General features: G+C 48.9%; 1 protein-coding gene across 1 annotated transcript in view; it reads right to left on the bottom strand.

Moving 5' to 3' along the window:
* Window positions 1-15,855, bottom strand: part of LOC134990141 (ferroxidase HEPHL1-like) — a 209,947-nt gene that overhangs the window by 135,812 nt on the left and 58,280 nt on the right. The window contains exon 7 of the mRNA XM_063950651.1: window positions 1,062-1,201. Within this exon, the coding sequence (XP_063806721.1) occupies window positions 1,062-1,201 (140 nt within the window). The remainder of the gene's footprint in view (window positions 1-1,061; window positions 1,202-15,855) is intronic.

The raw sequence follows: 15,855 nt of genomic DNA, 5'->3' as shown, positions 1-15,855 counted from the left end.
AAACACATAGTCGACGCCCACGGAGGAGTGTATTTTCGCTTTGCAAGAGTGCAAAACATTTTGTGCAAAACAAGACCAGCCCTGTAGTTACTTATTCTGTGCGATGATTGCTGCAACGAAGATCCCGGAATTGACGTCGGATACCCTCCCTGCAAATGCCTGGACACGCCTGCGTTTTTCCAAACACTCCCAGAAAACGGTCAGTTGACACCCATAAACTCCCTCTTCCTGTCAATCTCCTCGCGATCGGCTATGCGAATGGAATCGTCACTAGAAGCAGTGCAAAACAACGATGCTCTTTGTACCGGTACGCCGCGCATGTGCATTGCACCCCATACGCATGCGTAGTTTTGCCTTTTTTTTAAATGATCGCTACGCAGCGAACATCGGTAGCTAGCGATCAACTTGGAATGATCCCCCTAGTGGCTTAACTTGAGGGGGTGTCTTTCAGCCGTTTGAGATCAGGCTCAGCCTTCCATACTGCTTACGGACGTCACTTCTTCCATGCATAGAGAGAAACTGCAGTGCTGCAGAATCATCATCATTCTCAGCTCTATTACAGCAAGCCCGGCGCTTGCTATGTGATCTGGAAAACATGAACCGTTCGGGATCCTGGGGACCGAGTTTGAGAACCACTGGTTCACTTTACTCCATTTAACTTGCAAACGTCATACTTGCCATTATCTGAGACCTCCCCTCTGGGAGATCAAAGGGGGATGTGGAAAGGGCAGTTGCAAGGGGCATGGCTGCCCGATGTGCATCATAGTGATGTAACCGGGGGGCACAGCACCACAAAAACACCCCCCTTTTGGTGAGGCTCCACCCCATTTTCAGGGTCCCAGATCTACAGGTCTAATATTGGGAGGTATGGATTAATAGTGATTTCTTATGAGTCATGAATGTTGGTTCGGTCCACAAAATGGCTGACTCCAATACATTTATTTGATTGGTACATTGTAAACTACTATCTGCCTATTATCCATATGTACTGTGCCACTAGGTGCACCATGTTTATAAATGGGCCTGTAGATGGAAAACATTATATAGTCATAGTGTTATACCCAGTATTCCGAGATGCTCCTCCTCTTTAGAGCGGTTCTTCTTAGTAGTAAATGATTCATCCGTATACTCTGTGTAATGAGCCTTCACATAAGATCCCCCAATCCTGTCGCTGCTCTTTGCAAAATAGGTCGCTGAGTTACTGAAAGACATAATCTTCACTTGAGAGAGGAATATGTATATATGAAAGCCAGGGGCATTATATTTACAACAAACAGTTCGTGGAAAGTGCTAGAAACTTTAGAATCAACCTCCGTGAACTGTTCCCATAAGCACAAAGGCGAGGTTGGTGAACTTTGCAGTCACTTTGGGGGGATATGTACTAAGCCTTGAAAAGTGATACATTTCACGTTGATAAAGTACCAGGCAACCAGCAACTAGCTGCCATGACACAGGCTGTGTTTGAAAAATGACAGCTAGGAGCTGATTGGTTGGTACTTTATCACCTTGCAGTTTATCACATTTCAAGGCTTAGTACATCTGGGGCTTGATGATCTGTGGGAAAAATGCTTTATAAAAATCAATGCTGATTTGGTCACTGTCAAATTCAGAACATCAGTTTGATTTTTGTTCTGATTACCTTGTGACACTAATTTGTGTGGGTTCCGGATGATAGGTCGACAGTTAATAGGCAGACAGTTAATATGTCGACCCCATATGGTCTGCATACATTATGGTCGACAGGTACAAAAAGTAACCATGGTCAATAGGTCGACATGTAAAAGGTAGACAGTGCTTAAGGTCGACAGGTAGAAAAAGTCGACATGACAATGGCCATCACACTTTTTTTTTCTACATTTGATCATTTACCATCCACGTGGACTACGAGTGGAAATAGTAACCTTGCCCGAAATGTGGCGAGCGAAGCGAATCCGCGAGGGTACATGTTTTCACTCATTTGGCTTACATGTCGACCGTTTGCTTGTGCCAACTTTTTTTTAAAAAATCTGTCAACCCTCTGTGATATTCTACCTTTTTCATGTTGACCAATTCACCTTGTCAACCTTTTGAACAAGTCGACCTACTTCATGTCGATCATATGGGATCGACCTATTTCTGGGCGACGCAAAGATCCACACCCAACTTATGTTTTTAAATGAAAATATTTCTCATATCACACTGATTGTCAGATTTATCAAAGGGCGATAAGGTCTTTGTGCTTCAATCTGTATACAAGAGGGTTTTTGTGCTTTGACCTGTATATACAAGGGTTACCATTGGCAATAACACTGCTGTTGCTGGCAGTGGCTTCCCCAGTTCTATTCAACAAGTATTGCTGATGGTGGTAGTGCTATCTCCACAGCGCCTCTTCTTTTATCGCATCACTCATATTCACCTCTATGGAGACGAGAGAGGCAAATTGGTAGTGGGTAACTATGCCAGCATCGCTGGAACACCGGACCGTTGCTCAGCTGGCCTTTGTTACATTAATTATAAATTAATAGGGATATAGTGGCTGTGATTCTTGGCATGAGGCGGGTCGGTTACAGTCCAGGCAGCAGTACTCTCCATCTGTATAACCGTGGCATGCCAGAACATAATATATATACACACACACACACACACACGCACACACACACACACACACACACACACACACACACACACACACACACACACACTATAATATAGATAGATAGATAGATAGATAGATAGATAGATAGATAGCATGGTTGTCTAGGAGATAGCAGGGTTCTCTAGTAGCAACAACAACCAGGCGGCACTCACCGGACATATCAATTGCATTAAGAGCTGTAGTTACATAAAAAAAAGAAGAACAGCATTTCCAGTCTCACCAATATATATATATATATATATATATATATATATATATATGGGTTCACTACGATATGCCGGCGGTCGGGCTCCCGGCGACCAGCATACCGACGCCGGGAGCCCGACCGCCGGCTTACCGAAAGTGTGGCGAGCGCAAATGAGCCCCTTGCGGGCTCGCTGCGCTCGCCACGCTATGGGCACGTTGGCGCGCTACGCGCGCCACACTATTTTTTCTCTAACGTCCTAGTGGATGCTGGGAACTCCGTAAGGACCATGGGGAATAGCGGGCTCCGAAGGAGGCTGGGCACTCTAGAAAGATCTTAGACTACCTGGTGTGCACTGGCTCCTCCCACTATGACCCTCCTCCAAGCCTCAGTTAGATTTCGTGCCCGGCCGAGGTTGGATGCACACTAGGGGCTCTCCTAAGCTCTTAGAAAGTTATAGTCTTAGAATTTGTTATTTTCAGTGAGACCTGCTGGCAACAGGCTCACTGCAGCGAGGGACTAAGGGGAGAAGAAGCGAACTCGCCTGCTTGCAGCCGGATTGGGCTTCTTAGGCTACTGGACACCATTAGCTCCAGAGGGATCGACCGCAGGCCCAGCCTTGATGTTCGGTCCCGGAGCCGCGCCGCCGTCCCCCTTACAGAGCCAGATGCAAGAAGATGGTCCGGAAAATCGGCGGCATGAAGACTCTGTCTTCACCAAGGTAGCGCACAGCACTGCAGCTGTGCGCCATTGCTCCTCTCACACACTTCACACTCCGGTCACTGAGGGTGCAGGGCGCTGGGGGGGGCGCCCTGAGGCAGCAATAAAAACACCTTGGCTGGCAAAAATACCTCAATATATGGCCCCAGGGGCTATATATGAGGTAAATACCCCTGCCAGAATTCCATAAAAAACGGGAGAATAAGCCGCGAAAAAGGGGCGGAGCCTATCTCCTCAGCACACTGGCGCCATTTTTCCCTCACAGCTCGGCTGGAGGGAAGCTCCCTGGCTCTTCCCTGCACAGTAAGAGGGAAAAGAGAGGGGGGGCATTAAAATTGGCACTGTATACAGTATATTATATAAAAGCTATTAGGGACATAACTCAGTTAGTCCCTGTATATATATAGCGCTCTGGTGTGTGCTGGCATACTCTTACTCTGTCCCCCCAAAGGGCTTTTGTGGGTCCTGTCCTCGTTTAGAGCATTCCCTGTGTGTCTGCGGTGTGTCGGTACGGCTGTGTCGACATGTTGAATGAGGAGGCTTATATGGTGACAGAACAGAGGCCGATATATGTGATGTCGCCCCCTGTGGGGCCGACACCAGAGTGGATGGATAGGTGAAAGGTATTAACCGACAGTGTCAACTCCTTACATAAAAGGGTGGATGACGTAACAGCTGTGGGACAGCCGGCTTCGCAGCCCGCGCCTGCCCAGGCGTCTCAAAGGCCATCAGGGGCTCAAAAACGCCCGCTCTCTCAGATGGCAGACACAGATGTCGACACAGAGTCTGACTCCAGTGTCGACAAGGTGGAGACATATACACAATCCACTAGGAACATCCGTGACGTGATCCCGGCAATAAAAAATGTGTTATACATTTCTGACTTTAACCCAAGCACCTCTAAAAATGGGTTTTAGGTTTGGGGAGAAAAAACAGGCAGTGTTTTGTTCCCCCATCAGATGAATAAATGAAGTGTGTGAAAGCGTGGGTTCCCCCGTTAAGAAACTGGTAATTTATAAAAAGTTACTGATGGCGTACCCTTTCCCGCCAGGTGGATAAGTTACGCTGGGAGATATCCCCTAGGGTGGATAAGGCGCTCACACGTTTGTCAAAAAAGGTGGCACTGCCGTCTTAGGATACGGCCACTTTAATAGGTACCTGCTGATAAAAAACAGGAGGCTATCCTGAAGTCTGTATTTACACACTCAGGTACTAGACTGAGACCTGCAGATAGTGCTGCTGCAGCGTGGTCGGTGACCCTGTCAAACAGGGATACTAGTTGGCAAACATAAAAACATATTAAAGACGTCGTCTTATATATGGGGGATGCACAGAGGGATATTTTGCCGGCTGGCATCCAAAATAAATGTAATGTCCATTCTGTCAGGAGGGTATTAGAGACCTGTCACTGGACAGGTGATGCTGACTTAAAAAGCGCATAGAGAGCCTTATAAGGGTGAGGAATTATTTGGGGATGGTCTCTGGGACCTCGTATCCACAGCAACTGCTGGGAAGAAATAATTTTACCTCAGGTTTCCTCACAGACAAAGGTACAGTCCTTTCGGCTTCAGAAAAGCAAGCGGGTCAAATGGCGCTTCCTTTCTGTACAGAGACAAGGGTAGAGGGAAAAAAGCTGCACCAGTCAGCCTGTTCCCAGAATCAAGATTCTTCCCCCGCCTCCTGTGAGGCCACACCATGACGCGGGTGCTCCACAGGTGTAGCCAGGTACGGTGGGGGGCCGTCTCAAAAATTTCAGCAATTAGTGGGCTCGCTCACAGGTGGATCCCTGTTTCTTTCAAGTAGTATTTCAGGGGTACAAGCTGGAATTCGAGATGTCTCCCCCCAGCCGTTTCCTAAAATATGCCTTGCTGACAACTCCCTCAGGCAGGGAGGCTGTGCTAGAGGCAATTAATAAGCGGTATTCCCAGCAGGTAATACTCAAGGTGCCCCTACTTCAACAAGGACGGGGTTACTATTCCACACGGGTTGGGGTACCAAAACCGCATGGTTCGGTGTGACCCATTTTATATTTAAAATCCTTGAACACAAAAATTCAAGTTCAAGATGGAATCGCTCAGGGCGGTTATTCCAAGCCTGGACGAGGGGGATTACATGGTATCCTGGGACATCAAGGATGCTTACCTGCATGTCCCCATTTACCATCCTCGCCAGGAGTACCTCAGATTTGTGGTACAGGATTACCATTACCTAGTCCAGACACTGCCGTTGGACTGTACATGGCACCGAGGGTGTTTTATCAAGGTAATGGCCGAAATGTTGATACTCCTTCAAAAAAAGGGAGTTGTAATTATCCCGTACTTGAACAATCTCGTTATAAGGGCGAAGTCCAAGGAGCAGTTGGTAGTCGGGGTAGCACTATTTTGGAAAGTGCTACAACAGCATGGTTGGATTCTAAACAGTCCAAAGTCACAGCTGGTTCCTATGACACGTCTACTGTTCCTGGGGATGGTTCTGGACATAAACCAGAAATAGTGTTTCTCCCGGAGGAGAAAGCCAAGGAGTTGTCATCTCTAGTCAGAGACCTCCTGAAGCCAAAATAGGTAGCGGTGCATCATTGCACGCGAGTCCTGGGAAAAATGGTAGCTTCCTACGAAGCAATCCCATTAGGCAGGTTCCATACAAGAACTTTTCAGAGGGACCTGTTGGACAAGTGGTCCGGATCGCATCTTCCGATGCATAGGCTGATAACCCTGTCTCCAAGGACCAGGGTATCTCTACTGTGGTGGCTGCAGAGTGCCCATCTTCAAGAGGGCCGCAGGTTCGGCATACAGGACTAGGTCCTAGTGACCATGGATTCCAGCCTTTGAGGCTGGGAGGCAGTCACACAGGGAAGAAATTTCCAGGGACTTTGGTCAAGTCAGGTTATTTCCCTACACATAAATATTCTGGACCTGAGGGCCATTTACAATGTCCTGAGGCCGGCAAGGCCTCTGCTTCAAAACCAGCCGGTACTGATCCAATCAGACAACATCACGGCAGTCGCCCATGTAAACCAACAGGGCGGCACAAGAAGCAGGATGGCGATGGCAGAAGCCACAAGGATTCTCCGATAGGCAGAAAATCATGTGTTAGCACTGTCAGCAGTGTTCATTCCCGGAGTGGACAACTGGGAAGCAGATCTTCTCAACAGACACGACCTCCACCCGGGAGAATGGGGACTTCCTCCAGAAGTCTTCCAATAGGATTGTACACCATTGGGAAAGGCCACAGGTGGACATGATGGCGTCCCGCCTCAACAAAAAGCTATAAAAGATATTGCACCGGGTCAAGGGACCCTCAGGCGATAGCTATGGACGCTCTGGTAACACCGTGGGTGTACCAGTCGGTTTATGTGTTCTCCCCTCTGCCTCTCATACCAAAGGTACTGAGAATAATAAGAAGGCGAGGAGTAAGAACGATACTCGTGGATGGCCAAGAAGAGCTTGGTACCCAGAACTTCAAGAATTTATATCAGAGGACCCATGGCCTCTGCCACTCAGACAGGACCTGCGGCAGCAGGGGCCCTGTCTGTTCCAAGACTTACCGCAGCTGCGTTTGTCGGCATGGCGGTTAAATGCCGGATCCTGAAGGAAAAGGGCATTCCGGAGGAAGTCATTCCTACGCTTACTAAAGCCAGGAAAGAGGTTACAGCAACTCATTATCACCGCATATGGCGAAAATATGTTGCATGGTGTGAGGCCGAAAGGGCCCCAACAGAGGAATTTCAACTAGGTCGATTTCTGCATTTCCTGCAAGCAGGAGTGACTATGGACCTTAAATTGGGTTCCATTAAGGTACAGATCTCGGCTCTATCGATTTTCTTTCAAAAAGAACTAGCTTCAGTACCTGAAGTTCAGACATTTATAAAAGGAGTGCTGCAGAGTCAGCCCCCGTTTGTGCCTCCTGTGGCACCTTGGGATCTCAACGTGGTGTTGAGTTTCTTAAAATCACATTGGTTTGAACCACTAAAAACCGTGGATCTGAAATATCTCACGTGGAAGTTGGTTATGTTATTGGCCTTGGCTTCTGCCAGGCGAGTATCAAAGTTGGCGGCTTTGTCTTGTAAAAGCCCTTATTTGATTTTCCATATGGATAGGGCAGAATTGAGGACTCGTCCCCAGTTTCTCCCAAAGGTGGTGTCAGCGTTTCACCTGAACCAGCCTATTGTGGTGCCTAGGCTACTAGGGACTTGGAGGACTCCAAGTTGCTAGACGTTGTCAGGGCACTGAAAATATATGTTTCCAGAACGGCTAGAGTCAGAAAATCTGACTCGCTGTTTATCCTATATGCACCTAACAAGCTGGGTGCTCCTGCTTCTAAGCAGACTATTGCTCGTTGGATTTGTAGTACAATTCAGCTTGCACATACTGTGGCAGGCCTGCCACAGCCAAAATCTGTCAATGCCCATTCCACAAGGAAGGTGGGCTCATCTTGGGCGGCTGCCCGAGAGGTCTCGGCTTTACAACTTTGCCGAGCAGCTACTTGGTCAGGGGCAAACACGTTTGCAAAAATTCTACAAATTTGATACCCTGGCTGAGGAGGACCTGGAGTTCTCTCATTCAGTGCTGCAGAGTCATCCGCACTCTCCCGCCCGTTTGGGAGCTTTGGTATAATCCCCATGGTCCTTACGGAGTTCCCAGCATCCACTAGGACGTTAGAGAAAATAAGAATTTACTCACCGGTAATTCTATTTCTCGTAGTCCGTAGTGGATGCTGGGCGCCCATCCCAAGTGCGGTTTATCTGCAATACTTGTACATAGTTATGGTTAACTAAATCGGGTTATTGTTGAGCCATCTGTTGAGAGGCTCTATTGTTTCATACTGTTAACTGTGTTTCATATCACGAGTTGTACGGTGTGATTGGTGTGGCTGGTATGAGTCTTACCCGGGATTCAAAATCCTTCCTTATTGTGTACGCTCGTCCGGGCACAGTACCTAACTGAGGCTTGGAGGAGGGTCATAGTGGGAGGAGCCAGTGCACACCAGGTAGTCTAAGATCTTTCTAGAGTGCCCAGCCTCCTTCGGAGCCCGCTATTCCCCATGGTCCTTACGGAGTTCCCAGCATCCACTACGGACTACGAGAAATAGAATTACCGGTGAGTAAATTCTTATTATTCTCCCTCCAGGGGGGCCGTGGACCCCCACGAGGGAGAATAAGTGTCGGTATGCCGGCTATCGGGCTCCCGACGCAGGTATGCTGGTCGCCGGGAGCCCGACCGCCGGCATACTGAAGACCACCCATATATATATATATATATATATATATTCTATTTTAGTCAAGCAGCTATGAATTCATTTGGCATAAAAAAGGTCCCTAAAGATCCCTAATAATACAGGAGCAACCCCAAGAAAAGAGCAACACATCTTAATCATTTTGAGCACAAAAAAAAATAGATAGATATACCCTAGCACCCTGTATATCGGGTTTGGTACGGGATCCCGGCGGTTGGAATCCCGATTGTCAGAACGCTGACAGGGGTCGAGCGGAACGAACCCCCTTGCGGGCTCGGTGGCTAGCTTCGCTCGCCACAGGTTCTAAAATTTTGCAGGGCTACGATCAGGCACACAGACATGCGGGGGAACGCCCAGCACAGGGCTAGTCCGCCCCGCATGTCAGGCCCGAACCCCCCCCCCCCCCGCAGAAGTACAAAAGCAACGCATATCGGCGATGCTTTTGTACTTCAGGAGTAGCACCCGGCCAGCGCAGCTCCTGCACGCTGGCTGGGAGCTACTCGTCGCTGCCCGGGTCGCAGCTGCTGTGTGTGATGTCACGCAGCCGGTGCGGTCCGCCCCCAGCACGGTCTGGCCACACCTGCGTTGGCCGGACCGCGCCCACAAAACGGCGGCCAAACGCCGCCCTGCCGCCCAGCGACTGCCTCTTCCTGTCAATCAGGCAGAGGCAATCGCTAGGCTACAACAGCCGTCGGCTTTCAGCCATGCGCTGGCGCATGCGCACTTCATACCCCCATCATCTCCTACCCGGTGCCTACAACAGTCCATATCCTTTTGGGTGCTGTCCGCTCTGCTGCTTATGTGAGTGTTATTACTGCTGATGCAGCTGTCCATGTCCTGCAATGTTCTGTACTGAAAGTCACTTTTTTCTTGTTTTAATCATGCTATTTTGATCATACTTCGGTTTGCACTGTCCCGGAAGTCCTGAGGCCCGCAGCCACCGGCATTACAGTGAGTCACACTGACTCATTATATGCCTCGGAACCAGAGCCGGCCATAGGCATAGGCAAACTAGGCAATTGCCTAGGGCATTTGATATGCCTAGGGGCATCATCAGCTTCTGCTGATTAAAATGATATGCAGCATGCCTATATTCTGTATGTAGCATTTCATATGCAGATACAGCCACAGTCTCACACAGAATATAGGCATGCTGCATATCAGTTTAATCAGCAGAAGCTGCTTGTGCATCCTAGCCACATAGTAATGCAAATAAGATGTATTTTCATTAAAGAAAGGTGCTCGACATTAACATTGAGGCAAGATTTGTGAGGACACATCTGTATCCAAGCAGAGGCAGAGGTCACAGTGTTAGTGGTAGTGTGGTTAGTGGTAGTGTGAGTGCTGTGTGCATGTGAGTGGGTTGGTTGTGCAGTAGTGTTCGGAATATGTGTAAGGAGCATTAGGTGTGTCATGTAAAAATGCATTAATAATGTGCAACATATGTGTAGGGGGTACTGTGTCATTATGTGTATAAGGGCATTAATAATGTGCGGTATATGTGTAACAGGGTACTACTGTATGTGTGTCATTATGTGTATAGGGGCACTAATAATGTGCAGCATATGTGTAGGGGGGCACTATGTGTGTCATTATGTGTATAAGGGCATTAATAATGTGCGGCTTATGTGTAAGGGACATTATGTGTAAAAGGGCATTAATAAAGGTTGTCATAATGTGTAAGGTGCATTATGTTTATAAGGACATTAATGTGTCTCATATGTGTATGGGGCATTACTGTGTGGAATTGTATATAAATACATTATTAATGTGTGGCATTATGTGTATAAGGTGCTCTACTATGTGGCGCTGCATATAGAAAGGGCACTACTGTGTCGTCTAATGTGAAAAAAGAGCAATAAGGTGTGGTGTAATGTGAATAAGGAGCAATTCAGTGTGATGTAGTGTGAATAAGGGGCTCTACTGTGAGGAGTAACGTTTATAAGGTAAAGTGATACTACTGTGGGATGTAATATGAATTATGGACACTATAGCAAGATAAAATGTGAATAAAGTTGCAGTACTGTGTGGCATAATTGGAATTGGTGTTACTATTGTGTGGCCATGCCCCTTCCCAGCAAGAAGATGCCCCTTTTTGGGCTGTGCGTCAAATGTGCGAACTGTTCCTATTTAAAATATAGGGGGTACAAGGACTGCTATGGATGAGGGGTGATGGTGCTGGGAAAGAGGTGCAAGGTCAGAGGCAGAACCAGCGGTGGTGCTAGGGGGCACCAGCCAAAATCTTGCCTAGGGCATCATATTGGTTAGGGCCGGCTCTGCTCGGAACTGCCTGCTGCCAGTGCCACAGACAGTCAGGGGGAGGAGGGGCCGCTCTCTCCGTTCTCCTCCTGTCTCCTCTCAGCTCTTGCCCCTAGGAGTCACCAAAACTGCCTATCCGGCTACTGTTGCAGGAGCCTGATGTCACAATCTAGTTACCATCCCCTGCGCAAAACCCAGAAAAGAGGAGCCTCCCTTGCTCCAGATGACGCAAAAGTCAGGAATGCCGGCACGGGTCTCCTCCATTACTCATTAATCCCAGGCTTTGCAGCTACTGTGTTAGCTGTGGAAGTGGGTGAAAGCTGAAAGGATCGTTCTTCACTCACAGCATACTCCCAATCTCTCTCTCTCCCACCCTATCTCTCTCGCTCCTAGCATTCTTTCCTCAGCTCTCATGTTAAACCCCCTTGTTTTTTTTTTCCTTCATGTCACAGACCCTTCCATCCCAATTTACCCTCTTTACATCCTCCTACAGAGACCTCACATACCCTCTGCCTTTCACCCACTACCTCTCCCTGTCTCTTTTCCCCATCATCCACTGCCTCTCCCCATCATCCTCTGTCTTTCCCTGTCACCCTCTCCCCTTCACCCTCTGTCTCTCCCTGTCACCCTCTAACCATCACACACTGCCTCTCCCCATCACCCTCTGTCTCTCCCTTTCACCTTCTCCATGTCACCTACTCTCCATCACCCTTTGCCTCTCCCTGTTACCCTCTCACTGTCACCCTCTGCTTCTCCCTGTAACCCTCTCCCTATCATTTTCTGCATGTCACCTTCTCCCTTTCCCCATCACCCACTGCCTCTCTTTTTCACCCACTCTTCATCACCTTCTCCGTCACCCACTGCTTCTCCCTGTCACCCTCTGCTTGTCACCCTCTCCCTGTCACCTACTGCTTCTCCCTGTCACCCTCTCCCCATCACCCTTTCATCCTCACCCTCTCCTCATCTCCCTATCTCTCTCCCAGTCACCTTCTTTCCATCACTCTCTGCCTCTCTCTGTTACTCTCTCCCTGTCACCCACTGCTTGCCACCCTCACTCTCTCCCCATCACCCACTGCCATGTGGCATATTGTGAACTTGGGGAGGGCCTATGTGTGTGCTTTTTCCAATTGGTGCATATGTGTTTCTCTGACGTCCTAGTGGATGCTGGGGACTCCGTCAGGACCATGGGGATTAGCGGCTCCGCAGGAGACAGGGCACAAAAATAAAGCTTTAGGATCAGGTGGTGTGCACTGGCTCCTCCCCCTATGACCCTCCTCCAAGCCTCAGTTAGGTTTTTGTGCCCGTCCGAGCAGGGTGCAATCTAGGTGGCTCTCCTAAAGAGCTGCTTAGAAAAAGTTTTTAGGTTTTTTATTTTACAGTGAGTCCTGCTGGCAACAGGCTCACTGCAACGAGGGACTTAGGGGAGAAGAAGTGAACTCACCTGCGTGCAGGATGGATTGGCTTCTTAGGCTACTGGACACCATTAGCTCCAGAGGGATCGAACACAGGCCCAGCCATGGAGTCCGGTCCCGGAGCCGCGCCGCCGACCCCCTTGCAGATGCCGAAAAGTGAAGAGGTCCAGAAACCGGCGGCAGAAGACTTTTCAGTCTTCATGAGGTAGCGCACAGCACTGCAGCTGTGCGCCATTGTTGTCACACACTTCACACCAGCGGTCACGGAGGGTGCAGGGCGCTGCGGGGGGCGCCCTGGGCAGCAATGAAATACCTATACTGGCTAAAAGATACATCACATATAGCCCCTGGGGCTATATGGATGTATTTAACCCCTGCCAGGTCTCAGAAAAACGGGAGAAGAAGCCCGCCGAAAAGGGGGCGGGGCCTATTCTCCTCAGCACACAGCGCCATTTTCCCTCACAGAAATGCTGGTGGGAAGGCTCCCAGGCTCTCCCCTGCACTGCACTACAGAAACAGGGTTAAAACAGAGAGGGGGGGCACTTATTTGGCGATATGATTATATATATTAAGATGCTATAAGGTTGTCCCTGTATAATTATAGCGTTTTGGTGTGTGCTGGCAAACTCTCCCTCTGTCTCTCCAAAGGGCTAGTGGGGTCCTGTCCTCTATCAGAGCATTCCCTGTGTGTGTGCTGTGTGTCGGTACGTGTGTGTCGACATGTATGAGGACGATGTTGGTGAGGAGGCGGAGCAATTGCCTGTAATGGTGATGTCACTCTCTAGGGAGTCGACACCGGAATGGATGGCTTATTTAAGGAATTACGTGATAATGTCAACACGCTGCAAGGTCGATTGACGACATGAGACGGCCGGCAAACCAATTAGTACCTGTCCAGGCGTCTCAAACACCGTCAGGGGCGTTAAAACGTCCTTTTACCTCAGTCGGTCGACACAGACACGGACACTGACTCCAGTGTCGACGGTGAAGAAACAAACGTATTTTCCTTTAGGGCCACAGTTACTTGTTAAGGGCAATGAAGGAGGTGTTACATATTTCTGATACTACAAGTACCACAAAAAAGGGTATTATGTGGAGTGTGAAAAAACTACCTGTAGTTTTTCCTGAATCAGATAAATTAAATGAAGTGTGTGATGATGCGTGGGTTTCCCCCGATAGAAAATTATTGGCGGTATACCCTTTCCCGCCAGAAGTTAGGGCGCGTTGGGAAACACCCCTTAGGGTGGATAAGGCGCTCACACGCTTATCAAAACAAGTGGCGGTACCGTCTCCAGATAGGGCCGCCCTCAAGGAGCCAGCTGATAGGAGGCTGGAAAATATCCTAAAAAGTATATACACACATACTGATGTTATACTGCGACCAGCGATCGCCTCAGCCTGGATGTGCAGCGCTGGGGTGGCTTGGTCGGATTCCCTGACTGAAAATATTGATACCCTTGACAGGGACAGTATTTTATTGACTATAGAGCATTTAAAGGATGCATTTCTATATATGCGAGATGCACAGAGGGATATTTGCACTCTGGCATCAAGAGTAAGTGCGATGTCCATATCTGCCAGAAGTTGTTTATGGACACGACAGTGGTCAGGTGATGCAGATTCCAAATGGCACATGGAAGTATTGCCGTATAAAGGAGAAAAAGACAACGTCTTTTCAGCCTCAGTCCTTTCGTCCCCATAAGGGCAAGCGGGCAAAAGGCCAGTCATATCTGCCATGGGATAGAGGAAAGGGAAGAAGACTGCAGCAGGCAGCCCATTCCCAGGAACAGAAGCCCTCCACCGCTTCTGCCAAGTCCTCAGCATGACGCTGGGGCCGTACAAGCGAACTCGGGTGCGGTGGGGGGTCGTCTCAAGAGTTTCACCACGCAGTGGGCTCACTCGCAAGTGGACCCCTGGATCCTACAAGTAGTATCCCAGGGGTACAGATTGGAGATTCGAGACGTCTCCCCCTCGCAGGTTCCTGAAGTCTGCTTTACCAACGTCTCCCTCCGACAGGGAGGCAGTAGTGGAAACAATTCACAAGCTGTATTCCCAGCAGGTGATAATCAAAGTACCCCTCCTACAACAACGAAAGGGGTATTATTCCACACTATATTGTGGTACTGAAGCCAGACGGCTCGGTGAGACCTATTCTAAATCTGAAATATTTGAACACTTACATACAAAGGTTCAAATCAAGATGGAGTCACTCAGAGCAGTGATAGCGAACCAGGAAGAAGGGGACTATATGGTGTCCCGGGACATCAGGGATGCTTACCTCCATGTCCAAATTTGCCCTTCTCACCAAGGGTACCTCAGGTTCGTGGTACAGAACTGTCACTATCAGTTTCAGACGCTGCCGGTTGGATTGTCCACGGCACCCCGGGTCCTTACCAAGGTAATGGCCGAAATGATGATTCTTCTTCAAAGAAAATGGACGATCTCCTGATAAGGGCAAGGTCCAGAGAACAGTTGGAGGTCGGAGTAGCACTATCTCAAGTAGTTCTACGACAGCACGGGTGGATTCTAAATATTCCAAAACCGCAGCTGTTTCCGACGACACGTCTGCTGTTCCTAGGGATGATTCTGGACACAGTCCAGAAAAAGGTGTTTCTCCCGGAGAAGAAAGCCAGGGAGTTATCCGAGCTAGTCAGGAACCTCCTAAAACCAGGAAAAGTGTCAGTGCATCATTGCACAAGGGTCCTGGGAAAAATGGTGGCTTCTTACGAAGCGATTCCATTCGGCAGATTTCACGCAAGAACTTTTCAGTGGGATCTGCTGGAAAAATGGTCCGGATCGCATCTTCAGATGCATCAGCGGATAACCCTGTCTCCAAGGACAAGGGTGTTTCTTCTGCGGTGGCTGCAGAGTGCTCATCTACTAAAGGGCCGCAGATTCGGCATTCAGGACTGGGTCCTGGTGACCACGGATGCCAGCCTGAGAGGCTGGGGAGCAGTCACACAGGGAAAAAATTTCCAGGGAGTGTGATCAAGTCTGGAGACTTCTCTCCACATAAATATACTGGAGCTAAGGGCAATTTACAATGTTCTAAGCTTATCAAGACCTCTGCTTCAAGGTCAGCCAGTATTGATCCAGTGGGACAACATCACGGCAGTCGCCCACGTAAACAGACAGGGCGGCACAAGAAGCAGGAGGGCAATGGCAGAAACTGCAAGGATTCTTCGCTGGGCGAAAAATCATGTGATAGCACTGTCAGCAGTGTTCATTCCGGGAGTGGATAACTGGGAAGCAGACTTCCTCAGCAGGCACGACCTCCACCCGGGAGAGTGGGGACTTCATCCAGAAGTCTTCCACATGATTGTGAACCGTTGGGAAAAACCAAAGGTGGATATGATGGCGTCTCGCCTCAACAAAAAACTGGACAGGTATTGCGCCAGGTCAAGAGACCCTCA

The sequence above is a fragment of the Pseudophryne corroboree genome, chromosome 2 (genome assembly GCF_028390025.1).
Source record: "Pseudophryne corroboree isolate aPseCor3 chromosome 2, aPseCor3.hap2, whole genome shotgun sequence".
Lineage (NCBI taxonomy): Eukaryota > Metazoa > Chordata > Amphibia > Anura > Myobatrachidae > Pseudophryne > Pseudophryne corroboree.
The sequence above is the reverse complement of the archived record's forward strand: the minus strand, read 5'-3'. Positions and strand labels throughout refer to the sequence as shown.